Raw genomic sequence first — 27,609 nt, 5'->3', positions numbered from 1 at the left:
CTGTTGAGGCAGAAGTCCACTATGTGTACTCTCCAGTGTTGTAAGTATGCCCTTTCGTCAATGATGTCTGAGAAGCAAAGAGAAGGGGTATTTTTGTCTTTTGGGCGCTACAGTGTATAAAAACATAAATGTGTTTTCATGTCCAATAGTTCAGGCTGCATTTTGAGCTCCACATAAGCTCATATTGTTTATCTTGCAAAATGCTCTTTGATTTCATTTTGTTTTTAACTTACCCTCTTGATAAACTGTTCCTATTGCATTTTAACCATTCAAGGTTAAAAACAGAACAACAACAAAAAGCTTCTGTGACAAGAAGACATGTTAGTGACAATGCTGTGGTCACCCTTTCTTTATGGGAAAAGTTGAGCTAGTACTCAAAGCAGTAGCATTTATGCTCTTGGAAGTCTGTCCCCCCCTTCACCTTCTCATCTTTCAGGTGGACATAGATATAAATATAAATATATCATGCTTGTATTTTAGTTTCAAAGTTCTGGCTTAACTCCAGTTAAGATAATTATTAACACAGGCAGGAGTCAGCCTTCTCTTTGCTGTCACAGCTGGCTGAGATAGTCCTCTTTACTTCCTATTCCAGCTTCCTGTATAATGAAGTGTAAAGCCTCACACATGTCTAGGGAAACTAGGGAAAGGCGGATGTAGATATGGGCATGGTTACTAAAATAAAATGCTTCTGCAAGATTGGCAGATCTGGAATTGACTTCAAATGCAGCCTGGTCAAACAATGCGATAGCTCGTGCATTGGTGTGCTTTTTTGTGATCCAGTTGAATGGTTTGGGAAGCTGAATCCTGAGATACCACAGCTGTGTGTGCAGTCTAACCACTTGGAAGCCATTTTAATGACAAACATACAGTAAAAGTTAGAAGTCATCCTTTATCTCAGGTGTTTGGAATCTCTGGCCTGCAGGCCAGATTGAGTCTCTCCTGGGTTCCTTGAGACCATTTTCCCAAAACCATACCTACCTGCTCCACAACCTTGATTGCACAGTCAATCCTTGCAGAAAGCAACTTTGCCAAGCCCATGAGAGTGGGAGAGAGAATGATCTGCCCAGTCAGGCCTAAAAGATTTCACACCCTTGCTGTTCATAAATAGTGTGCAGCTACAATCTAAAGACAGACCCTGCAGTTCCAGGAAAGTTGCATACATACCATGGAAGTTTTGTTGATTTTGATGCGTCAGTTACAGCTGCCTGAGAAATGAGCTACTGTGTGGTTCTTAAAAAAAGAAGAAGTAAATGTCATGGTCCTTGGTGTTGGAAATGGCAAGCAAAGCTCCGATCTGCATATGTGGCTGTGCGGCATCATAGGCATACTTGCTGTTGCTTCACCCAATGCAATGTTATCTTGTAGCCAATCTTAGTATTAGGCTATTTGTATTTTTACTAACTGGAGTTCAAATCCCTCCTCATCTGCAAATTCTCTGGGTGGCTTTGCTCTACTCTTCCTCAGCCTCAGGGCCTCATTTATAGTAAGATCTAGTTCACACAGTTCTTGTGAGATTGAATGAAGGGAGTATTATAACAAAGTTCTGCACACCAAAAGTGCTATAGAAATATTTCAATTAACAATATTTCATTTGTATGATACTCATCATACAAATGAAATGTCCTGTATGTGCTCCTTTGTTAGTGTTTTAATAATTGGTTTTTTTTCATTGGTCCTTTTTTCTTTCTTCGTTTTCCTTCTGTGCCATTTTGACAGGCATGCTATGGCATCCTAAAAGTTCCAGAAGGCAGCTGGCTATGCCGAACTTGTGCTCTTGGTGTTCAGCCAAAGTGTTTGTTGTGTCCCAAGAAAGGCGGAGCCATGAAGCCCACTCGTAGTGGGACTAAGTGGGTTCACGTTAGCTGTGCCCTCTGGATTCCTGAGGTGGGTGTTTTGAGCATCTGATTTATCTGCACACATTCAGAATGGAGGATACAGGCTTTTGTAAAAAGCAGCCGTGGTGGTGGTACTGACAATCATGGTGAAACAATGTTAGGAATAATGTCATGGACCCCAATCAGTTGGAGGGAGTGTTGCCGCAGCTCCATCATCCTGGAAACAAGAGATGCAGGGAGACAAGGAGAGATATCCCACATCATCATGGGCCTTGAAGTGGTGCCCCCTGTTAGCAGTAACAGGACATGTGAGAATGGCAGGGTGCATATAAGGGCAGGAATACAGCTAGCCATGGAGGATTCCCCAGATTCCCTGCTGGAGCTGGGATAATGCCTCTCTATGGGGCCATGCAGGGAAGTACCTGGCTGCAATCCCCCTGCCCTTAACAAGATAAATGGAAGTAAGGAGTTGAATGCTCACACAGCAGATGGAATACAGAAAGTAGCGTGTAGGCCGATAAACAAACATGATTTCCAGGAGAAACAAAGAATTCAGTTCATGCACCACAGTACAGTTTTATTTTGCAGTTGGAATACAAGAAGATGGAAAAAGGACAATGTGTTGCTAGTGATTCCCTCCCCCCACACACACTTTGGAATTCAAAGACTAATGTTGATTGAGCTCAGCAGAGAATCAGATACAAAGTAGATAAGTATTGGATTTGGACTGAGGAGATCTGGGTTTAAGTTCCTGTTTGCTGGTGACCACAAGCAAGTCATTCTCTCATTGCCTAAGCTACCTCAGAAGGTCATTATAGCGTCAACATTGGGGATGTGAGAGAATTCTGTATGCTGTTTTGAGCTGCTTGGAGGAAGGGTGTGATGAAAATGTGATAGTGTCTTATCTTTAAAATAGCTTTGACTCTGGTTATATTTTGATAAACTGTTGGATGCTGAAACTGTTGACTTAGCATTTTTGTCTGTAGCAAAATTATTCTATGATAGTTAGGGTGCTCCTCTGTTTACTACTTGATTGTTCCTTTACTGTGTTTATCTAATGATGCTTAGGTGAGCATTGGCAGCCCAGAAAAGATGGAACCCATCACAAAGGTCTCCCATATTCCCAGCAGCAGATGGGCCTTGGTGTGCAGTCTTTGCAACGAGAAGGTTGGGGCATCCATACAGGTAAGTAACTCAACATGGGTATTATGAAGATACATTTGCTACAGAAATCTTGCAAATTCACTTTCTCCAACTTTTGTCATGAGGGTTTTATATGTTACTTGCTTGAAATACATTACAAGTGCAAATACAAAAAAAAATCAATTTAGGATTTTAATCTGGGGCCTGCTTTGATTTGAAGATACCAGGACATATCATGTTCCTGGATCTGTGCTCAAAGCAAGGGCCCTTACTTCAAATCTGGGGTGGCAAACCTGTAGACCCCCAAATGTTGTTACAGACTCCAGATGGTTTCCCAAGATCCAAAGCAGCCTCTGAAATCTATTTTGCTTGGGGAGTCTGAAGGAAAGAAATGTTTCAACCTTGTATCATTTCCTACCCCTGCCCTGCCTTTTCTTCCCCTTTAACGCTCCTTCTGTGTGCCATGCTCTCTCTTCTCTTCTTCGAGTGCATGTAAATATATCTGGTGTAGTGTGGGAATGCTGTTGTGCAGCTTCTACATTCGGCCCTATAATCCAGCTGTCTGTTTGATTTTATTACTTTTTGCTTCTTTTTTTAAATTTGTCCATGTTTTCAGGATGGAAGTAAAGAAATACAGTTCCCTTCTTTGGTCAAGTTACAGACCATTGTGAGTTAGTTAGCATGTGAGTTTTCAGCTTACTTATCCAGGTTCAGACCAGATGTTTGACTGCTACAAGCCATTTAATATGCATTTGATGAACACTGGGGATATGAATTAATTTTTTTAAAATCCAGTGCAGTTAATTTATCCAGCTACTTGCAAAATATACATGGCTGTTGGTTCATGCAAGACTTGTTTATGCATTCATTCATTTAGAAAATGTTTAAACTGCTTGATCAAAAAAAATAATCAAGTGCTATACGTATACAAGTATAAACACATACGGTCACCGTTGATAACTTCTAGTTTTGTAGCCTTGCTGGAAGAACAGAAGTGGAAGCGGGGGGTATTTTTGTATTTTTTTACACAGCACATAATTAAACTATAGAGCTTGGTATTATAAGATGTAGTAATGGCCACCAGTTTGGATGGCTTTAAAAGGGGTTTAGACAAATTCATGGAAGATAAAGACATGATGAAGCTACTAGCCATGACAATTGTATGTTACCTCCCTTCCCAGAGGTCAGTTGCTGGGGAGCACTAACAGGGAGGGTGCCATTCTGCTCACTTTGCTTGCAGGTTTTCCATAGTCATTGGTTGGACACTGAGATGACAGGCCAAATGGGTCTTTGGTGTGAACCAGCAGGGCTGTTCGTACATTCTGGCTTTGCACCATCCTGCAACTTCATTATGTTGTGCAGTTGGCAAATACTTTTTTCACAATAATTGGTGTGTGAATGGATTCCTTGGTGCAATTGTGCATTTCATACTTTTTGAAATAAATGCTAAACCTGCCCTCTTGTGAAAAGGAAGCATACATGTACAGGAATAAAGATAGATCGGCATAGGATAAGAAGCAACCATTTTTTCAAGAGGTGCTGGTGCAGACATACCCTAAGAACATTAATGGGAAATTGTCTTGGAAGGTAGATTTTCTCCGGCTGGTGATGCTGTAATTTTGCCAGATTAAAATAAGCATCTGCTACTGGTTATAATGGTGTGATAATAGAGATTTGTCCATATAAAACTTTCTTCAGGTTCTGATTAGCCCTCCCTGCTTCCTGGGTAAAGGATGATTACTTTTTCCCCTCTGTTATATAACACACACACACCAAAAAGACAGTTCATGTTAGCTCACTGTTAAGTTAGTAGTTCTTTCATTTTGTGCATAAAATATTTATTAATGTAGAGGACTCACTTTGCAGCGCTTGGATTTTAGAATGCTAATAAATATTTTATGCATAAACCTGAAAGAGCTGCTACCTGAACAGTGAGCTAACCTGACTATATCATGTGTGTGTGTGTCCGTGTGTTAACAATAAAAGAAGCCATTGTGTATATCGGGGGAAAATGAAACCAAGCAATGTCCCCCCTCTATTACGTAAGGGAATTTGTGGGGAGATGCTTTTCAGTGCCTTGCCCATGCATGGCTTCCAAGGAAACTGAACTTGGCTCTAGGATAAGGGCATGTGTTAGGGAATTGCTCTTTGTATACATCTCTAGATCATGCTACCCCCCCCCTTCCTTCACTCTGCTCTGAATCATTGATACACCAGACATTCAACAGTGCATCAAGGTAGCTTTTCAAGTGCTTTACCAGAGGTTTTGTTTACTACTTCTTTTCCAAGGGGAGGTATAAAACAAAAGCACAGAATATGAATCATGGAAATCTAATTAGTGCCCAGCACTTTAATAAATAAATACTAAAAGTCCTTGCAGGCATCCATTTGTTCTTGTCAGTATTTGTCCAGAATATAGTTGTGGATGTGTCCTATGCTTCCTTACGAAAGTCTTATGGAGTTGATAATCTGAATGAGAACACACAAAAAAGATATTGCTGTTGCTGTAGAGAAGAACATATTATTTTAAAAAACCCACAAAACACTTATCCACATGCTTGACGAAGGATCTTAGTTCTAGTTTTCTGGCATGACTTGTTCACATTGGGTTAGTTTCAACATTACTCTTGGTTGTCACAAGGAAAGAGATTTCACTTTCCATAAGTGAAAATATTTGGGCCTATTCTGGAAGCGTTATGCTTGATCACTTTGTTAGCCTGATTCCTCCCAGTTCTCCGAATTGCACCAGTGAGCTTTCACTCTGATTTTTGAATCTGTTAAAGACCATGAGCCCTGTGGTGAAGCCACCCCATCTGTCCTGTAGTGCTGGAGTGCACTTAGTGTAATTTGTTCATGCATAAACTGCCATCACTTCCTCCTTCAAAACCACCTAGGTTTGGAGTAAGGAAGAAACCTACAACTTACAGTTTTTAGTTGTCTGAGAAAAGAAAGTGGTTAGAAAACTCCCTCCAGATTACAGGGAGCTGGAATCCAAAGTGTGGTTTCTGGTACCTCTCTTCTAAGCAAGTAGCATGGACAAATGGTTATGCACATTGATGAGGCTGATCCATGAGCTAAGCAAAAGATCCAGTCAACCCCAGGATTCAAATTACAAGATTTACTTAAGGAAAATACAAAGTAGTGTGGAAATAGGGAGTTAGCAAAATGGTGAAAATAAAAGTTAAATCTAAATAATCCTTTCCTTAGATAAACTTGTGTAATGTTCAGCTTCATAGTATCGTAAAGATGGAAAGGCCTTACAAGGCCATCGAGTCCAAACCTCTGCTCAATGCATGAATCCAAATTAAAGCATACCCAACAGGTACTTGTCTAGCTGTCTCTTGAATGCCTCCAGTGTTGGAGAGCCCACCACCTGGCTAGGTAATTGGTTCCATTGTCATACCGCTCTAACAGTTAGGATGTTTTCCTGATGCTCAGTTGAAGTCTGGCTTCCTGTAACTTGAGCCGATTATTCTGTGTCCTGCACCCTGGGATGATCAAGAAGAAAACCTGGCCATCCTCTGTGTGGCAACCTTTCAAGTACTCCCCTCAGTCTTCTCTTCTCTAGGCCAAACATGCCCAGTTCTTTCAGTCTCTTCTCATACGGCTTAGTTTCCAGTCCCCTGATCATCCTTGTTGCCCGCCTCTGAACCCGTTCCAGTTTGTCTGCATCCTTCTTAGTGCGGTGTCCAGAACTGAACACAGTATTCAAGATGAGGCCTAACCATTGCCGAATAGAAGGAAACTAATAATTCATGCAGTTTGGAAACTATACTTCTGTTAATGTAGCCTAAAATGGCATTTGTCTTTTGTGCAGCCATATTGCACTGTTGGCTCATATTCAGCTTGTGATCAACCACAATCCCAAGATCCTTCTTGCATATAGTATTGCTGAGCCAAGTGTCTTATAACTGTGCTTTTTTCAAGGTGTAGAGCGTTGCACTTAATCCCTGTTGAATTTCATTCTGTTGTTTACAGCCCAGTGCTCCAGCCTATCAAGATACCTTTGAAGTTTGTTTCTGCTTCCAGGGTATTAGCTATCCCTCCCAAATTTTGATAAGTATTCACTGCACCTTCTCATCCAAGTTATTAATAAAAATGTTGAAGACCACTGGGCCCAGGACTTAGCCCTGCAGTACCCCACTGTTTACCTTCCCCCAGTATGAGAGGGAACCATTGATAAGCACTCTTTGGGTACGATTCTGTAGCCAACTGTGAATCCACCTGATAGTTGTTCCATCCAGCCCACATTTAGCTAGCTTTCTAATCAGAATATCATGGGGCGCTTTGTCAAAAGCTTTGCTGAAATAAAGACATATTATGTCTACAGCATTCTCACAGTCTACCAAGGAGATTACCCCATCAAAAATGAGATAAAATTAGTCTGGCAGGATTTGTTCTTGATAAATCCATGTTGGCTTCTAGTAATCTGCATTGTTTTCAAGGTGCTTACAGATTGACGACTTTATAACCTGCTCCAGAATTTTCCTGGGGATTGATGTCAGGCTGACTGGTCTGTAGTTCCCAGGTTCCTCCCTTTTGCCCTTTTTGAAGATAGGGACAACATTAGCCCTCTTCCAGTCATCCAGCACTTCACCCACCCTCCACAATTTCGCAAAGATAACAGACAGTGGTTCTGAGAGTTCTTCAGTCAGTTCCTTTAATACTCTAGGATGCAGTTCATTGGGCCTCATGCTGGCCTGAAGCCAGGATCCCTTTCCAGGTGTTTCTTGAGAGATGGTATAGCACATTCCCTTTTATTGAGTATGTCTGGGGTGGGTGGGTTCATTGATGAATCTAGGGAATTTCACCCATCAAGACCTATCTGGTTGGGGGTGATAAGGGGAGGCACTTTGGAGGGGCCCTCCAGATATTGCTGATCTACTTCTGCCATCATCCTGGCTTGTTGGGGCTTATGGGAGTTGTAGCTCAGTAACATCTGGAGGGCCAAAGGTTATCCACACCCGACAAAGACCAGTTTCACAGTTGAAGCGATCACATGAAATGTGCGTAATAAAAACATTATGTGGGTGCAGAATTAATTTGGGATATCCCAATAAGATTGGCATGTTCAAATCCATATAAGAATGTACAGATTATCACTCTGTGTCCCCCCTAAGGGGAGAAATGTAGGGATGCAGTCAAACATATTTAATGTTCTTAATGTAAGTCTCCATCACAGAATAACATTTTGCTTCCTGATTAGTTTGCTTCCTGACGGCAAGCAAGATGTGTGCCTTGGGGCTCTTTACCAACCTGCAGTTGCACGTTAGCTCCGTCCTCCTTGTTGCACATGTGATATAAAAGAAACTTGAATATGACTTCCCTTTCACATCTGTGCATAGCTAGCAGAGGGTTCAAAACTGTAAGAAGTTTCATACTTAAGAGAAAATTGTCTTCCTTCAGGAACATGAACAAGGCTTTATGGCTTCATGATACATAAATTCAATTATAACTAATTGTTTTTAGTTCAGAGACCACTTAAAAGCCAGAGAGTTACTTGATTACAAAATCTTTTAGCCACTCTCAACCCTAGGAATAATCACATTGACATCTTCCTTCAGGATTAAGGTGACAAGGTGTCCTTTGTTATGTGTATACTTGAACAAGAGAGCTGGAACCTGTGCATAGATGCATGGCAGTAACAATGCTAAACATACACATATGCACATCTGTGTAGATTAAAGAAATTAAGCATTCCACACATTTGCTTCAGTATCCTTGGTGTGTGATTTAAGGAAAGAGGCAGCTGGTCCAGTGATACTCTCTCTTATGGGATGTTCCCAATAATTTCAGAAGGTAGCAGGAAGCTGTGCCCATGGAATATTTATTCCTCCTGTCAAAATTAACCAGATTTCTTTCTTGCCTATGAAATCCTGCTCATGCTGTCTCACCTAGAGATGTATGAAATGACAGTAGTATAGAATCCAAAGTAAAACTGAGCTTTATGGCATGGAGAACTGTTCAGCACACCTTTAGGCCACCGCCTGTTTGTCAGAGAACATTTATTGGGGAAGGCAAAAGGACAACGTATGTCTCACCGTCTTTTGTATTGCACCTCATTGTTGATTTTATTCAAGTAGATTTATCTGAAGCTTCTACAGTTTGAACACTGCAGTGCACTTTTAAATGATATCTGGCTGCTGAGTCAACCTGAGCAGGAAAACACAGAGGGGGAGGATAATTTTACAAAAGAACAGTATAAATATCCTTGTGCAGCAGACATCTCTCTTATGTTAGATACATTTGGGTTAAGTGTGGCACATTCCTGTCATCAGGCATGTCAGTGACATTCATTTATTCCATCCTCTTTGGAGCTGGAGGAGATCCCTGAAGGGAAGAAAAGAGGTGCAGAGTGCATGAAGCAAATTTTCTTTTAGTTAATGCCCATCAGAGCACACCGTGAAGCATAAGCTATTTGCTTTGCATTGGCTGCGACTGTTGGGAGGGGAATGGGGAGGGGAACAGGACACAAGCTGTATGTTTGAAAGAAGTTCCTTAAAGCATTTGTTTGTAACTCAGCTCTTCCATTAGAAAACTATAGGAAGCGGCTTATGTGGGGCTTGTAGTAGTCTCCTGTTTAGGTGTTTGTTGGGCCCACACCTGCTTAGCCTCAATAATGCTGCTCCCAGATCATGCAGTGTTGTCACATACAATCTACATGCGGGCTTCATTACCCAGGATTTTAATGTGATAGCAACTAGCAGAAATAGCTTCTTAGAAGGTTTAGACATGTATATAGCCTACTGGTATCTCCTAGCCATGATAACCACTTTCAGTCATGACAAACCTTGGTTAAGGTTGACATCAGAGGTCCATCTCTGGGGTGCTTCACCTTCAGAGATTCTCTGCTTTATACCAGTTCCTTACTGTAACCTCCAATACCGCACTGAACACCAATGTGGAAGCTTCCTGACAGGTTTGACTTTTGGGGATACGGGAATTTGAATTAGAACAAGGCAGGAAATCGCTATTACTTCAGCAAACTTTGGCTTGTAGTTCTTGAGATTGGAGCCACTATGAATATATTTCTGACCAATCCCATGCTTGTGGCCAAGGCAGTTCATAATATAAATTAGTAGCCAAATTTTGCACAAGACTCACAAAATCTCATGGTTGTTCTTTCACAATCTGTTAAGTATAAACATATAAAGTGTCAATGTTGAAGATCTGTAACCTCCTTCATCCCCTCCCCATGCAGTGTTCAGTGAAAAACTGCCGCACAGCCTTCCACGTCACTTGTGCATTTGACCGTGGCTTGGAGATGAAGACCATTCTGGCTGACAATGATGAAGTCAAATTCAAGTCTTACTGCCCAAAGCACAGCTCCACCAAGAAGCCAGATGAGGAAAACCTCAGTGAATTCACCAGCCAGGAGAATGAGAATGGGGCACAGGAAAGTTCTCCTCCTGCTCACATAGAGCCCTTTGACAGCATGGATCAAAACCAGGAGGAGGCCCACAGGGTCAGCGTTCGCAAGCAGAAGCTTCAGCAACTGGAGGATGAGTTCTATGCCTTTGTCAACGCCTCAGAAGTGGCCAAGGCTCTGCAGCTTCCGGAGGATTCAGTAGAATTCTTGTACCAGTACTGGAAGTTGAAGCGGAAATCAAACTTCAACAAACCTTTGATCACCCCAAAGAAAGATGAAGAGGACAATCTGGCCAAACGCGAGCAGGACGTTCTGTTCAGGCGACTACAGCTTTTCACCCACCTCCGCCAGGATTTGGAGCGGGTAAGCTGCTGTATACCTTGGTGGGTATGGAAGACAGATTTTGCCTTGGTTGCCTTACCAAGGGCAGAATCGTAATGTTTGAATGCTGTAGAATCAAGCACAAGAATCCTTATGCCACACATTTATAAAGGAGTTTATAGGCTCAGTGCGGCTGATATACACAAAGCTTTTGGTCTATGCATGTGGCCTTGGATCTAATTCCACTAAGGTCCACCCAGAATGATTGGAGAAGAAGAGTTAAACACCTATCTCATTCACTGCCTCCCTCCTTTTCTGGCACTTCCCTCGGTGTCGTGATGTGTGCTGCTGCATGTGGAATTAATAGGGATTTCCCTCCATATCCTTTGTGCTTGCTGTTTCCCAGCCCCTGCAAGAATTGCCTCTGACTTGAGAGGTACCCATTGCAAAGGTGAGGATGGAAGAAGCAGTTGTATGGGGTAAATTTATAGGAGCCAGACTTCTTCTGCATGAGTAGACTTCCCAGGTTATTTCAATACAGTGGGTTCTTTTATAAACATATCTCTTTGTGCTTGCATGCTCTTCCCTTCATTAAAGTAAATAGAGAAACCCCTGCAGGCAGGAGAGCTTTATGTGTGTTTAAGAACTCTTGTGCTTGCAAGAAATCACCGGAGTGGAGTGTGGCTGTGATAACATGTTCTATTTGGTAAGTAATGTAGATTGGGGGGAGGGCATATTCATTTAGTGCAACATGAACACCTCCCTGGGAGAATGTGAAACTGGTCCAAAGGGTTGGCTACCTTTGATTGATGCTTTAACAGTGCTTCATCATTCTGGAGTTTTGGATGCCAGGGCTTAGTTCTAGAACCCCTTAAAAGTGGTGCATACTGGGGCAAACAATCTAAATTCCGCATACCTGCTTATGGGACCTAAACTGGAGATGTCTGATCAGGAATGAGACCTTGGGGTTGTACTGGATAGCTTGATGAAGATGGTGACTTAGTGTGTGTCAGCTGTGAAAAAGGCACATTCCATGCTAGATCATTAGGAAGGGTATTGAAAATAAAAGTGCCAATATCATAACGCTGTTACACAAATAGATGGTGCAACAGCACTTGGAATACTATGTACAGTCAGCTCAAAAAGGATATTGTAGAGCTGGGAAAGGTTCGGAAAAAGGCAACTAAAATGATAAGGGGGGTGGATCAATTCCCCTATGAGGAAATGTTTCAACATTTGGGTCTTTTTAGTTTAGATAAGAGGGGACATGATAGAGGAGCATAAAATTATGCATGGTATAGAGAAAATGGATAGAGAACAGTTTTTCTCCCCCTCTCATAATACTAGAGTTCAGGTCTATTTAATGAAGTTGAATGTTGGAAGATTCAGGACAGACAGAATCAAGTATTTACACAGTGCATATTATACTATGGAATTTGCTCCCACAAGAAGTGATAGCCACCAACTTGGATGGCTTCAAAAGTGGATGAGACACATTCATGGAGGATAAGGCTACTCATGGCTACAAGTCAAAATGGTTATGTTCTACACTGTTGGAGGTATTGTATCTGAATACCAGTTGCTGGGATTCACAAAGCAGGGGAGCCCTGTTGCACTCTGATCCTGCTTGCGGACTTTCCATGGGCATCTGGTTGGAACCGTTGAGAACACGATGTTGGACTAGATGTGCCTTTGGCCTGATCCAGCTGGTTTCCTCTTCTGATGCTTTTAATGTGCACAGTAGTAATAAAGAAGAGGGGTCCTTTGTGCTTGTGTAGCATACCTTTCCTTCACCACTGAGTATCGCTAGATAGTCTGCACAACTGAATGAGAAAACATCTTCTAGACTGGAAAGATCAAACCCCCAAGCTCCCCTTAATGGTTTTTTTTACCAAGTCACTTGAATTGCAACATTTTCTTTTTTTTATCCCTGATTCCAGGGAATTTTTATCCTTGTTAGTTGTTCGGGCATTGTCTTCTTCAAGGCAACTTCCAAATAATGGATACATTTCCTTTATGTGAGTCTCAATAGTAGAACATGTTCTATGTTTTTTAGGTACGAAACCTCACATACATGGTGACCCGAAGAGAAAAAATTAAAAGATCTGTTTGCAAAGTCCAAGAACAGATATTCAATCTCTACACCAATCTTGTGGAGCATGAAAGGGTTTCCGGTGAGTTCTGCCGTCTTTCTTTTTGGGTCAAAGTACAGCATGGCAAAATGGTTAGCATACTGGTCTGGAATTAAAGTTAATGTTGTAATGTTATAGTGCATGGCAATGAACTATATTGGCTGACATTTCTTATGTTCCTCCATAGCCCTTTTTGCACCTCCAGACTGAACAAAAACCACTAAGCAAATGCTTAAAATTTGGATAGCTCTGATAATTTCTCCAACTGATTGAGGTGCTTGTGGATGGCCATAGTAGATGGTTATTAAAAATCATTGCCAGTGGGCCTGTTTTTTTGATTTGCCAATCGCTAGCTGTTTGCATACTCTGGGATGGAATTATCTGTTTCCCTTCCTCGAACCTGGATAGATTTGCACTTTAAACTTTTGCAGCTGAGATGCATTAATTTCATAACCCTTCACCCATCAATCTGTATAGTCTTACTCAGTTCCATTCTCTTTATATAAAGTGTACACTGGCTCCACTTAAACTCTATAGTTCTTTTCTTGCTGTTTATGTTTATACTCTGTGCAAGACTGAATCCTACCTGGTGCTTACTTTTCTCCTACATTATTTAACTTCCATTATGTAGGTTTCCTCAGATCTTCTCAAAATTTCTTCTTGAAAACAAGCTCCTTAATTGCGATTCTTATTCTTGCTGCCCCTCCAATTAAATCAGATTATTCATGATCACTTAACCTGTGTATATTTGAGCAACTTAGGTTTTGTTCCTATGTACAATATTCTCACAATTTATTAGCAGGAAATCTCTTTCCTCTGTAGATTGAGTGGCAATTTAGTAAAGCAGTTAAATAGTATATATTTGTGCTGCACAGATCAATCTAAGACAGAGTTAATTTTTTAAATTGTCTCTCTTTAAACACTGATAACACTCTTGTGCAGTGAGTGTAGTGATTTGTTTGGTTTTTGTCACTTCCGTGTATCAGTTAAATCTTTGTTTGTTGACGCTTTACCACTAGCAGAGGAGGAGAGAATAACCTTGTGTGTTCTCACTACACCCAGCACAAGTTGACAATCGTATTTTAGGAGAAGAGACACTTCCAAAAGTGAAATGATCTTAGTTTGTAAAACTGGTTCATTTTTAATTAAAATCAATATTGTTTGGACAAAGTATGTATATATATCATATTTAAAGTTTCCACATGCATAATGCTGTACTTTTATTTTCTGGTCTGGATTAGGAAACAAGATATATAATCCCACCCCCGTATTTGTTTAGAAAGTATTTGTGTTCCTTCTTTATAATGCAAGTGACATAAATGCTGTAAGATGAACAATGCATCCTAGTTGGCTACACTTAACCTTCTCTTACAAATGGTTGACAACTTGACTCTCTTCAACGACGGCCGAAATTTGTCAAATGTCCAAGAAGGAAAATACTGCCAGGAGAACTGAGCTCCACAAGTCTATTATGTTAAAAATGAATTGAGCTAGAAAAGTCTGCCTTTTTATTGCATTCTTTAAACCTGAGTGTCTTGCTCTGACAAGCAAAGTGCTTTGGAGACAGTTGGAAACTAAGTGGAACAACGACCTTTTTTTAATGTGGCCTGCCAGTCAGAAAATGCTTTAAAAGCATAAACCCTGAAGAAATAGCTAGCTGAGTTGTAACTATACATTCTTCAGTGATGCTAGTATCCATTCAGCAGGAAACTGCTACACCTGAACGACCTTCCCATTTCAATCATTAATCAGTAGCACCAATTTAGCAGCTTGATAGCCCAATCTTAAAACATTGGTAGTGTGTGTATTTATCTCTCAGGCTGTGCAACATCCATGCAATGCTGGCTTAATACTGTTTGGCGAAGCTACACTGACATAGCTGTTAACATATCCTAACCCTAAGTGTTTTCTGGTTTTCGTGCAATATGATCAAGCTGCTGCTGCTGCACCATAACCCCCGATTAATCTCCCAACCTAGGAATTCCTATATTGTGCAGCTAGTCATAAAATGAGTCTGCCAGGTCACTGTATCTGTTAGGCCACCATCTATTGTGGGCTGTGAAATTCCTAACCCCATCCCCTTGTTTTTGCATGTAGGGCAGGGTTTGCTGTTCTTGCTTGATGGGATGTGTTCACTTAGGGCTGCACAACCTGTGACCGACCAATCTTGCATGGGCTCTAAACTTAAATACATCTAGACTTAGGACCAGTGGCAGCTGGTGCCCACTGGACCTGTCAGCGCTGCTAGGAAGTCATGGGGGCATGGCCAATGAGGTCACAGGGGTGTGGCCAGTTCTGGTTTTCTCCCCATCCTCTTCCCTTGCAAAGTTACTGTGGACACTTAAGCATTGCACCCAACCTCTTACTAAATTCCCCCAAAAAGAAAGGAAGAAGGATTCAGTGCCTTCTTTGCTTTTGGGCTTCTTCTTGTTGGCATAGTTGGTGAATTGTTTTTTGTCCTCTGAACTAGGCCTCAAGGGACTGGGAGAACATTTATTTATTTATTTATTTGATTTATATCCCGCCCTTCCTCCCAGCAGGAGCCCAGTGTGGCAAACAGAAACGCTAAAAACACTTTAAAACATAATAAAAACAGACCTTAAAATACATTAAAACAAAATGTTAGAAACATTTTTTTTAAAAAAGCTTTAAAACATATTTAAAAAAGGGTTAAAAACATATTCTAACACAGACGCAGACTGGGATAGGTCTCAACTTAAAAGGCTTGTTGAAAGAGGAAAGTCTTCAAAAGGCGCCGAAAAGATAGCAGAGATGGCGCCTGCCTAATATTTAAAGGGAAGGAATTCCACAGGGTATGTGCCGCCACACTGAAGGTCCGTTTCCTATATTGTGCAGAACGAACCTCCTGATAAGAAGGTATCTACAGGAGGCCCTCACCTGCAGAGTGCAGTGATCGACTGGGTATATAAGCAGTAAGACGGTCATTCAGGTATCCTGGTCCCAAGCTGTATAGGGCTTTGTACACCAAAACTAGAACCTTGAACTTGGCCTGGTAGCAAATGGGCAGCTAGTGCAATTCTTTCAGCAGCGGGGTGACATGTTGGCGATACCCTGACCCAGTGAGCAGTTTTGCCGCTGCATTTTGCACCAGCTACAGCTTCCGGACCAACCTCAAGGGCAGCCCCACATAGAGCGCATTGCAGTAATCCAGCCTGGAGGTTACCAGTGCGTGGACAACAGTGGTCAGGCTATCCCGGTCCAGAAATGGCCGCAGCTGTCTTACCAGCCGAAGCTGGTAAAAGGCACTCCTAGCCACTGAGGTCACCTGGGCCTCTAGCGACAAAGATGGATCCAGGAGCACCCCTAGACTACGGACCTGCTCTTTCAGAGGGAGTACGACCCCATCTAAAGCAGGCAACTGACCAATTATCTTAACTCAGGAACCACCAACCCACAGTGCCTCCATCTTGCTAGAATTCAGACTCAGTTTATTGGCCCTCATCCAGCCCACCACTGAGTCCAGGCAGCGGTCAAGGGCTTGCACGGCCTCTCCCGATTCAGATGTTACAGAGAAATAGAACTGGGTATCATCAGCATACCGCTGACACCTTACCCCAAAGCTCCTGATGACCTCTCCCAAGGGCTTCATATAGATGTTAAACAGCATGAGGGACAAGATGGTACCCATCTTAGAGAAAAGGCGGGTCAGAGGAGACATGATAGAAGTGTATAAAATTATGCATGGTATTGAGAAAGTGGATAGAGAAAAGTTCTTCTCCCTCTCTCATAATACTAGAACTCGTGGACATTCAAAGAAGCTGAATGTTGGAAGATTCAGGACAGACAAAAGGAAGTACTTCTTTACTCAGCGCATAGTTAAACTATGGAATTTGCTCCCACAAGATGCAGTAATGGCCACCAGCTTGGATGGCTTTAAAAGAAGATTAGACAAATTCATGGAGGACAGGGCTATCAATGGCTACTAGCCATGATGGCTGTGCTCTGCCACCCTAGTCAGAGGCAGCATGCTTCTGAAAACCAGTTGCCGGAAGCCTCAGGAGGGGAGAGTGTTCTTGCACTCGGGTCCTGCTTGCGGGCTTCCCCCAGGCACCTGGTTGGCCACTGTGAGAACAGGATGCTGGACTAGATGGGCCACTGGCCTGATCCAGCAGGCTCTTCTTATGTTCTTATGTTCTTACCCTGCGGCACCCCAAAGTTCAGAGCAACACAAAAAAGTAGAAATAAGAGAAAATAAGACTGATTAAATTTCATGCGGTATTCATTTAGTCTTGGTTCCCTCACTTCATCTTTTTCTCAGCTCTTTCTTGAGCCTGTTCTGTATGGGGTTGCACACCCCTGGAAGGAGCAGGTTCATAGCCTGGGGATACTCCTGGATTTAAGGTTGTCATTTGAGCTCCAGATGGCCTTGGTATCCAGGAGTGCCTATTTCCGGCTCCAGCTGGTTCACCAGCTATGGCCCCTTCTGGAGATGATAACTTGGCCACAGTACTCCATGCTCTGGTAGTTTTTAGTTTGGATTATTGCAATGTGCTTTATGTGAGGTTACCCTTGAAGATGACTTGGAAACTTCAACTGGTCCAAAATGCAGCAGCTGGGTTACTGGCTGAGGTTGCTTTCAGATCTCATATAACTCTTGTTTTAAAACAGTTGCATTGGTTGCCAGTTCCAGGTCCAAATTAATGTGCTCATGGTAGTGTTTAAAGCCAAACGACCTAGGCCCCAAATATCTGAGAGACTGCCTCCTTCCCTGCAGACCCTCTTGGGTGTTAAGATCAGCCTAGGGGACCTTCTTAATAGTTCTGCCACCCTCAGAAGTTTAGGGGATGGTGGCCTGGGAGAAGGCATTCTCTGTGGCAGCCCCTAAGTTTTGGAATTCTGTCCTCACAGAGGTGTGTCTGGCATCTCACTACAGTTTTCAGCAAGTGCTAAAGGCATACCTCTTTACCTAGCCTTTGACACTTGAGGTGTATGTTTGCAGGACCAACCCTATTCCTGTGATTGTAATCTGTTTTAATTGTTTTTAACACTGAATTTTAAATTGTTGTAACCTGCCCTGGGACCTGCTAGTGAAGGGCAGGTAATAAATTCAACAACGGCAATAATAATACTGTTAATATATCAAACATGGTAATTTTATAGGCAAACCAAGTTATACATAGTACAATTTACATTCCTAAAATACAGATTGAAAATCACTTTGTTAAAACAGTATTAATATTTATCAATTTCCCCCAAAATTTGTTTCCCCTCCCCCCTAAAACCCAGGCTTTTTTCTCATGGCTTCAAAATTTTACATCTTTGTGCCAATGAAAATACAAACTCTGAAGCTTTGCAGAGTGTATTTCCAGATTTACACTTAGTTTTTTTGTTTTCCCAACATACTCAATACCCTGTTGATTTCACTGGGACTTAAATTCCACCTAATAAGCCAATTAATCACTGAAAAGTCCAATAGATTTCAGTGGAAAAGTTAAGAACAAGGTTATCATTGTCCAGCTGAAATCAGTGGGATGCTTACAGGCTTATGGCCTCAAGTATTCATGGGACTCCTAGGTGCTTAAAGACTACAGTGCGAAATTGGAAGCAAGTTGATATTAAACCAGTGGGACTTGCTTTCAAGTAACCACAGAGGATCAGATGCTAGGCATCGATTTAAATGTGATCTAAGTATGACTGCTTTTTGCTGGATTTTGTCTGGTGTCAAATATAAGGATATTATTATCTACTCCAATACTGTTCAGATGTTGAAGTTGGACTCTCCAGCCAAGTTCAGTAATGGTATTGATTAAAGGAAAATATTCTGACACACCATACATTTGCACAAAGACAGGCAACATCTTGCCTTAGTTTCAGATTATTCATGATAATAGTTATTAAAATTACGCAATTATTCCTCCATGTGACTAAGCAGGAATATAGAAGTGAGTCTGATACAGAGGAAGAATAGGGTTTTTAAATAGGGAGTAGTGGGATTTTCAGAGCAGAAAACCCCTATTAAAATCTTGACTTCAAGTAAAAATATGTTTGACAGAGACAGCTTACTGCCACATGTTCAGTGTTGCAAAATTGGTGCCCCATGTTTTAGCTGTACTAAGAAGAAACCTTTTAAAGAACGTGGAAAAGTAGAAACAGAGGGTTGGATCCAGACTTGTCCTGAATTTGACCTGTTGAAATCAGTGGGACAAATTAATCATGACTTGAAGGCCCATTGATTTCAATGGGAGCTAAACACATTACTTAAGTCTGGATCCACCTAGACCTTTTGATTGTGAAGCTCAAAAATAGCTGAAAGCAGCTTTACATAACCATAAACTCATTTGTTTGTTTCGTTCCAGGCATGCCTTCCTCTTTCTCCTCTATGGAAAACATGGTGCTCTTCAACAGTTCACCATTGGGCCCAGATGCACCTAAGATAGAGGATCTGAAGTGGCATTCAGCTTTCTTCAGAAAGCAAATGGGCATGTCATTGAGTCACTCATTGAAAAAAACACAGAAGAGAGAGAGAATGAGGAGGAACTCTGGGCACGATGACAAATCTTTACTCAAGCAGCCCAGCCAAAGGGAAGGCCTTGCAACTCCCAGTAGCTTTTTCAGCTTTGAAAAGACCTTTGGAGAAGCACAAATTGGATCAGCACAACAGAAGAATGGGGTTGTTATAGCAGACCACAGGAAGAGAAGAGACAATCATTCCCATTGTGATGTGATGAAGGTAGGACTGAAGGAAAAATCTTCTAAACACAACCACAAACCCCTGAGATCCAACGAACTGTCTCAGAGGCAATTAGAAAACAAACGGGCCGTGAACCACCCAAGTGGCAGGTCAGCGCCTGGAACCCGGAGGGATATGGTGCCTAAATGCAATGGATCTTTTTTCAAAATAAACTATAATCCCACTCCGGTTAAAGTGCCTACAACACCCAGAAGCCCTGTGAAAAACTGGGGAGGATTCCGAATTCCAAAGAAAGGGGAAAGACAACAGCAGGGAGAAGGGCAGGAGGAGACATGTCGCCAAAATTCTAACTACCCTTACTCGGGCCTGGGTCGAGTTTCCCCTAAAGGCAGGGCAAACCTAAAGGTGGACAGTGAGAATGACGGGTATGCCCCTGATGCTGAGATGAGTGATTCAGAAACCGAGATGGCTGAGAAGAAATGCAGGCAGCAAAGGCTCAGTTCAAATAGCACTATTCCTAGGAGGACAGACATTATTAGGAGAAGTATCCTTGCCTCCTGACTAGACAGTGACACACACTAGCAGCACCAGAGTCAGTGAAGCCCCAGCCTGGGAAGAAAATCCACTCTGCATTATTTATTGGTGTGACGAGGAGGGTCTTTAGACACGGCTATGAGATCAGCCAACAGTGAACCTATTTTCTCTGGGCTGTAGAAATATGTTTATGTGCACTTGACTAAGAGTTTGCCCTCCACCTTTCTTTATGTCTGTGAGTTTAGAACCATTTTTATTTGCAACTTTCCTGAAGAAATCACCTGAGAAGATGACCTTGCTCCTCCAATTGATCAATAAGCTGAACACTAATTAAAAAATGAAATAAGAATCAAACACTTAATGGGGATATATTTTTGTGAGGAAACTCTAGTTTAGGTGAAAGGTACGGAGGATTTTCCTCTGTCCCTGAAAAGCACAAGCTGTTAGTACACAAGGATAATGAATTAATAATGGTGGTTATAATCGCCCTGCGCTGCTTAACTCATTCTAAATTGTCACTTTTGTGAGGCTGTGCTAGGACTAAGTCCTAGAAGTCTGCAATTTTTGTTGTTTTAGAATTCAGGTGGTAGATGCTTATGAAGCTTTATTAAGAGTTTACCCACAAAATGCATCAAGCAGGTAAGAGGAATTTGCCATGACTATTAGCTACCTGAAGGGATAGAACCAAGCTGCCCGATTGTTAAAGCAGTAACAGCAGCACAGTGCTATTGTGAAGGAACCCAGACTAAGAGTGTTCGAAAACTACTCAGTTCCCCTAATTTGGAGAGTGTCTATGTCTTAAAGTACTTTAAAGGAAGGCAGATTTGTAGCCTGCTATATTATGCTGGCACCTGCCCATCTGATGACAATTCAAGTGGGAAAGACCGAGCGTGTCTACAATGCAAAGATTAAATAGATTTTGCTGTCATGGTCCCCTCCTTTCTCGTCCCCTCTTCACCCTGAGAATTGGAACTCTGTGATGGATGACAGATTTTTCAACGAAGAATTCTCAGCATCTCATCACACAATTCCCAGGTTCCTTGGGAGAAGCTGTGACAGGTAAACAGGCTGAAATTTGCCATGAAGATATGCCCAAATTTCTAAAGGTGCTAGTCAGCAGCCTTTCCCAATGTGCACTAATGGTATGTATTGGGATATGCAATTTTCTGACACACAAGGGTTACTTTAAATAAAAAGAGAAGGGTGAAATAAATATATATGTATATTTTTTGAATACAATGGAAAGGCAATAAGATGTGAGTAGCGCTTTACATTCAAGCCGATTTAACAGCATGATTTCATTATATGGATTAGATTTGACCAAGAAGGAGCTTGTGTTCTGATTAAATCATTTAAAAATTGCAATAACTAAAAGAGAGTAAGCCATCAGCAATAAGATGAACAGATCATTCAGTCTATTTTTTGCACCTTTAGAGATGGTGTCTCTATAGAGAGTGCATCTATAATACATATGACAACAGGTAGTTTTGGGCTCCTGTAACGTTTGGGACTTAATTTGGATGTAAAATCAGACATAACCTTATTATAAGAAAGTTTAAAAAGCATTACCGTATAGTCCGGCGTATAAGACGACTTTTTAACCCAAAAAAATCCTCTCAAAAGTTGGGGGTCGTCTTATACGCCCAGTCGTCTTATACGCCGGAATATTTCTCCTGCTTGCAGCCTGGCCCGGTGTCCCCTCCCCTGAGGGGAATCCCCATTGCTCCTCCGTCCCCGCCATCTCCGCCTCCTCCACTGTGGCGAAGGCGGCGCCCTGCGCGGCCTCCTCCGCCTCCTCCTCCGTTGCAAAATGGCGGCCGGGGTGGGGAGCAGCAGCAGCAGCAGCCTCCCTGCGTCCTTCTCCTCCGTGGCAGCCTCGCCTGCGCCGCCTCCCGCCGCTGCTGCTGCTCCTCCGCCCGCGGCTGCTCAGGCAAGCAACGGGGCCGCGGCGGCGGCTGCTCCTCCTCGGGCAGCCAACGGCGGGCTGCTTTTGCTGCTCTCGCCGCCGCAGGCCGCGGCGGCACCTCCGCTGATGCACAACCACCGGGCGGCGGCAGCAGCAGCAGCAGCAGGAGGCGGCGGAGGCGGGAACCCGCTGCCGACAGCTGCCCCTGCGGCCTCCTGCTCGGCGCCCTCCGCCGCCGCCTCTGGCCCGCTGGTGCTGTGGGAGCAGGCGATGAAGCCGACGGTGCAGGAGCGCTTCGCCTTCCTCTTCAACAACGAGGTGCTCAGCGACGTCCACTTCTTGGTGGGCAAAGGCCGCGCCGGGGCGCAGCGCATCCCCGCCCACAGGTCGGTGCGGGCTATGGGGCGAGGGGGTGCTGGCCACGCAGGGAAGAAAGGGGAGAGGGACGCTGGCTTTTTAAACGGGGATCAGGGTCAAAAATTGGGGGTCGTCTTATACGCCCAGTCGTCTTATACGCCGGAATATACGGTAGGTGTTTTTTTTAATGGACAGCCCTCCAAATCCATCAACAGTGGTGTTCAGTCACTATGTTTTCATTGTAGTTACTTCTCTAACAAGAGGTGAGTTTATAGCTGTGAAAGAAATGTTGAAACCTCGCAATTTGACTCGAGTCTTCCAGGGGTTTCAACTGAGAACTGGATTGCTGCTGTTCCATCTTGCTATGCAAGTCACTGAATAATCAATAATAAACTCTGTGGAGGTTTACACAATACATTTTTCTTACATGCAAGCAGTTATGACCTTTTCTGGTTGGAGAAATGTAAAGTGTGAACCTATGAATTACAGATATAATTAGCAGCAATTTTCATGATCGTGTATTTCGGGAACCAGCCCTCAGAATTCATCCCTATTTGCTTCTGGAACAGAGGTGACAATCCTAAATAAACAAAACTCCATTATTTGGAAATAAGATGTGGGTTCACACAGTCTGTTGTCTCTCCCTTTGCTCTTGGCTCCTCTCAGTTTCTGGGTTAAGTCTACCTATATTTATCCTATGGTGAATTCTTGTTTTCCAAATTAGAAAAATAAACTGCACTTCAAAGTGGATTTCCAAATCTGGTTTGGAGGGCAAAGTTTAACTACAGTTTGAGGATTCAGGTGTCACAGCAAACCCTGGTTAGTGCTAAACAGGAAACTGAAAGGGGCTCCATGTGTGAGAGGAGGGGAGAGTGTGCAACTCTGTGGCTTATATATGATTTCTCAAGCCAATGCCTGGAGGATTGTCTGAACTGAGCCTTAACGTGCATGGAAGAGCCCTAATCTAGTAGCTGATGTTTGCATCCTGGAGTTCCAATGCATGCACAGCGCTTCACACAGGCAAGGGCTGGGCTGTAGCAAGTGCTTAATAATCAGGGAAATTCTCCAGAACCGAAGTGAATGGAACAGCCCTTCATGCACACCTCTGTATTCTCAGTGTAGTCCATGCCTAGGTTTGGATCAGAATGAATAGGATTAACAAACAGATCAAGACTGGGGCCTCAATTCTAAACATGATTAAGACAGTAACAACATTTTAGAATACTGGAAAAGAAACAGTGATATGAGAAGTTTTATACGGCTTTACTGCTTCTAATTAAACTACTCGTATTTACAGGTATGTTGACCAGGTTTGCTGCTTTAAAAGCAGACATGTTCTTATTAAAATATAGGAAAAGAGGAATGTGATGACTTTACTTTTCAATACAGCGAGTGTTTTGGGTGAGGGTTGAGTGAAATATCAGTTAGCGTGCTCTGTGAGGGAGTTGTTCATCAAGCCATAGAAGGAATAAAATAAATTTGTTTCTAAGTAAACATTATTCAACGTTATGACCAATTTTGAAAGAGGTATCACATAACATTTGCACTATTAGGAATGCTAGCATTTGTGCAGAAACAATGCCTTACCCATTTTGCGCCCCACCATGTTTAGGTTAATAAGCTTTCTGATTTTTGAGTAATGCTGAACCAAAAATTAAAAAAGAAAAAAAGAAAAGAGAAAATAGTGCTTCCCCCATAACTCCAGAAATAGGGGGAAATAATAGTATGACCAGCTGTATAAGTTCCATGCCATACTAAGCACTCATTAAAAAATAAAAGCAGTAATCTTTACCTACCACTGCATTCCTTTTGTTAATATGGAAACAGCTGATGTTTCTTGTTATGTTTCACCTTTTTCCTTATGCAGAATGCCCAAGATATTTCTTTTTATTATAATTGGTGTACTACATTGAAATGTAGGCTTAATAAACAATTTCTGTAATGTTGACTGGAATGCTATCTCTTAGGTTTTGGGGACGGACACACACACTTTAAATGAATGGAACATGATACATGTCTCGTGTACAAATCTTAATTATTTTAAAAAAGGAAAAAAACTGTCATTACTACATTTGTAAAACCCTGTACAGAGGATTTTTCACTATGTGCCTAGCTTTGGTGTCCATTTTGCTCAAATTTGAAAACAGGTGCATGATGACAAAACAGATAGAATCAGAAATAAAGTATATGTAGAGATGACTATTTTATATTACATGGCCCAATCCTGTATTTATTTTCCTCCCTTTTTGAAGTATTTATAAAGACCTAGTTGAAGATGGCTGTATTTTTTGTTAAAATATTTAGTAGAATTGTGCCTTTGTCTGTATGTGAATAAATGCTGTACATTTTGCAATACACCCCAGTGTCCTAATTTGATATCTGTGCTACTCCTTCCACAAGATTCCAGTTATCTCTATATTGTAGAAGAATAGATGTTCAGCTTGACTTACTTTTCACACTTCTAGCTAGGTGACTATCAGTGTGCTCTATCGCTTTCCACTCCTGCTTGGTGGTAACTCTGGAAGTGCCTGAATTTTCTCTTTGTTTTTGGATCTAATCTATCACTGAAGATTCTTCTCAGCAGACTAAGAATAAGCAATAAATCTTTTATTTCCTTCCTTCCCGTCTCTTTCCTTCGTGCCAGCTCATTTCTATCTTCTTCCTCACATTCTCTCTGTCTTCTCTTTTCTTTCTCAACCCATCCCATTGTAACCACAGGAATAAATTAGTTTAAAAAAGCTGAGCTTAACTCAAAATTACGTAAAATGTAACTGGATAAATTAGTTGTAGAGTAAAAAACTTCCAGTTTAGCAGTAGGTATTTGAACTTGGTGGAAAGATTTTCCACTTTAGAACTATAACACAAACCGTTCTATGTTTATTTCTATATGCTAAGAAAGGGAAGCCATCTTTAATTCAGTATGCATTTGCAGTTATGTGCTTAATGTTTATTTTGAAGAAGCCACAATATGTTTCCTTCTCTGCTCAAACACAAACACTTTTTAAGCAGAAGTGAATAGGTCATAATGGTCCAATGCTGCTCTTCAGCAGCCTCAAAGTATAAATTGTGTGGAGGAACAATACATTACTTTCAAATATTTTTCAACTCTATCAGGGAGGCAGCCTTTTTCTTCTGCATGGTAATTGCACTGAGCTGTAATTAAAAAACAAAAAAATTAGTTTCTTCCGTGGGAATCTTTAAACGAATTGGATTATAATGCAATCTGAATTAGAGATGATAAGGGGATTTCCTGTGATCTACTTAAGGTATAAAAGTGTTTCAAATGATTTTTTTAAAAAAATTGAGTGTTCAATGTATGAAAGCCACCATCATTATGAATACTTGGAAAGGAATTGCAGTTACAAAATTTAATAGAATTGCATCCAGATCATGCAAATTCTTTACCAGTGCTGTAGGTTCAAAGCATACTTTGAATTTCTTACATACACGTGGTTTTTGACTTTCATTCGAACAGAAAATTTTAAGTGGGGTATACAAGACTACAAGATTCAATTAAGACTGATACAGCACTTTGTAAAACAATCCTATTTGAAGGCTGCCTGATTCAGCTTGGGGGTCTGAGTCCATTTCTCCTTCCCCATCCCTTCACTATTGGGAAATTTTAAAAATGGCTACAGCTTTATTTTCATTTTCACAGAAGTGGATGATGTTTGTGAGCATTTCAACCACTCGAGTGGATAAATCCTTCCAAATCACAGGCAAATAGGTCCAGGAGCTTTTGTGTAAGGCAACTTTAAAAGTGTCCAAAAAATAATTTTTCATTTCGGGGTAGAATTGGATGATATTTGCAGGCAAGGTCACCCATTCTAAGATATGAATTCTGCCAAATTCAGAAGGATAGCTGTAGAAGTTTCCCCACAAGGGCAGCAGTTACAGTTTTAGGGAAGGTAAAAAAAGGAACCAATCTCTACTGTTTTGTGGGCAATTGGTCTGAAAATAGCAGTTATGAGGAACTTGTCCCTGGGTAAGAAACCTGCAGGCAAACAGATGTAGGGGGTTTTGTGCTGGCACCTTTTACCATTGATTGGGGTGGGGAAGAACTAAGACGGTTTTGCTTTCCAGGTGAAATATTCCCTCTGATTACAGACTTGACCTGTCGGATACAATGAAGCTCTCCTTCCATCCTGGTGGGCTTCCCCATCACCCCACTCCAACATTTTCCTCAGTTTAGAGACATTACATTTGCTTTTAGGAGATTGATGTTTACAGCAGTTTATTAATGTCTGTGTTGTCAAGGCACCACAAATGCCTTCAGGGGGCCCTGCTTCAACTTCGGTCACCTCAGAGATGCCCCTTCACATCTGACAAGCCTAAAATTCCTGTGAGGTATCCTGCTTTCATGAGTGATTTGTCAAAATCCAATGCACACACCTAAATTCTGTATACTCTTCTGGGCATGTACAGATCTGTTCCTGCAACTAGAATAAAATGGAAGACTTTATTCATAAGAAATTGGTGCGTTTTGGGGAACTAGTGTGTTAATGCTCAATGTTCAATGTTGCATAATTATTTTCATCCATTTGAAATGCCTTCCGATACCAATGGTGGATAACAGTGACTGGTTGTGGGGTGGTTGCAATAGCATAGAGAACTAATTGTCTAGGAACTAACTGTTGTTGATCACAAGCTGAATATGAGCCAACAGTGCGATGTGGCTGCAACAAAGGCAAATGCTATATTAGGCTGCATTAACAAAAGTATAGTTTCCAAATCGTATGAATTATTAGTTCTCCTCTATTCAGCACTGGTTAGTCCTCATCTTGAACACTGCATCCAGTTCTGGTCTCCGCACTTCAAGAAGGATGCAGACAAACTGGAACAGGTCCAGGGGAGGGCAACAAGGATCATCAAGGGACTGGAAACAAAGTCCTATGAGGAGAGACAAAGAACTGGGCATGTTTAGCCTTGAGAAGAGAAGACTGAGGGGAGATATGATAAAACTCTTCAAGTACATGAAAGGTTGTCACATAGGGGAGGGCCGGGATCTCTTCTCGATCGTCCCAGAGTGCAGGACACAGAATAATGGGCTCAAGTTGTAGAGTGTACACCAGGAAGCCAGATTTCGACTAGACATCAGGAAAAACGTCCTAACTGTTAGAGCCATACAACAATGAAACAAATTACCTAGAGAGTTTGGGGGTTGTCTTTGATGCACAACTTGTGCTACAAGTGATTGGTGGTTGCAATCTCCATGTGGTGATTTAAACTTCAGTTTTATAGTACAAACTTTAGTGTGAATCCAGATTTTGAAACCCATCCACAAGGCCCAGACTGACATCTTTTATTATGCCCTTTACACTATTTATGATTCTCTACATATATTCTTAATTGTCCCAGTG

At 41.8% G+C, this 27,609-nt stretch overlaps 2 protein-coding genes across 13 annotated transcripts in view; one reads left to right on the top strand and one right to left on the bottom strand.

The window, feature by feature from the left end:
* Nucleotides 1-21,907, top strand: part of JADE1 (jade family PHD finger 1) — a 96,910-nt gene extending 75,003 nt beyond the window's left edge. For 7 of the 9 annotated variants that reach the window (XM_061585033.1, XM_061585037.1, XM_061585039.1 and 4 more), the window contains exons 8-12: nucleotides 1,717-1,884; nucleotides 2,904-3,020; nucleotides 10,180-10,710; nucleotides 12,725-12,842; nucleotides 19,118-21,906. In XM_061585033.1, the coding sequence (XP_061441017.1) occupies nucleotides 1,717-1,884; nucleotides 2,904-3,020; nucleotides 10,180-10,710; nucleotides 12,725-12,842; nucleotides 19,118-20,013 (1,830 nt within the window). In that variant the 3' untranslated portion in view covers nucleotides 20,014-21,906. Of the gene's footprint in view, nucleotides 1-1,716; nucleotides 1,885-2,903; nucleotides 3,021-10,179; nucleotides 10,711-12,724; nucleotides 12,843-19,117 lie in introns of all 9 variants that reach the window. The other 2 variants (XM_061585032.1, XM_061585040.1) reach the window with 2 other exon arrangements.
* A 2,222-nt stretch (nucleotides 21,908-24,129) lies between these two features.
* The window catches only part of SCLT1 (sodium channel and clathrin linker 1), a 93,413-nt gene continuing 89,933 nt past the window's right edge, over nucleotides 24,130-27,609 (bottom strand). For 2 of the 4 annotated variants that reach the window (XM_061585046.1, XM_061585044.1), the window contains exons 22-23: nucleotides 26,642-26,688; nucleotides 24,134-25,402 (exon numbers count right to left, since the gene is read on the bottom strand). In XM_061585046.1, the coding sequence (XP_061441030.1) occupies nucleotides 25,360-25,402; nucleotides 26,642-26,688 (90 nt within the window). In that variant the 3' untranslated portion in view covers nucleotides 24,134-25,359. Of the gene's footprint in view, nucleotides 25,403-26,641; nucleotides 26,689-27,609 lie in introns of all 4 variants that reach the window. The other 2 variants (XM_061585042.1, XM_061585043.1) reach the window with 2 other exon arrangements.

The sequence above is a fragment of the Rhineura floridana genome, chromosome 9 (genome assembly GCF_030035675.1).
Source record: "Rhineura floridana isolate rRhiFlo1 chromosome 9, rRhiFlo1.hap2, whole genome shotgun sequence".
Lineage (NCBI taxonomy): Eukaryota > Metazoa > Chordata > Lepidosauria > Squamata > Rhineuridae > Rhineura > Rhineura floridana.
This window is presented reverse-complemented; position numbering and strand designations above follow the sequence as displayed.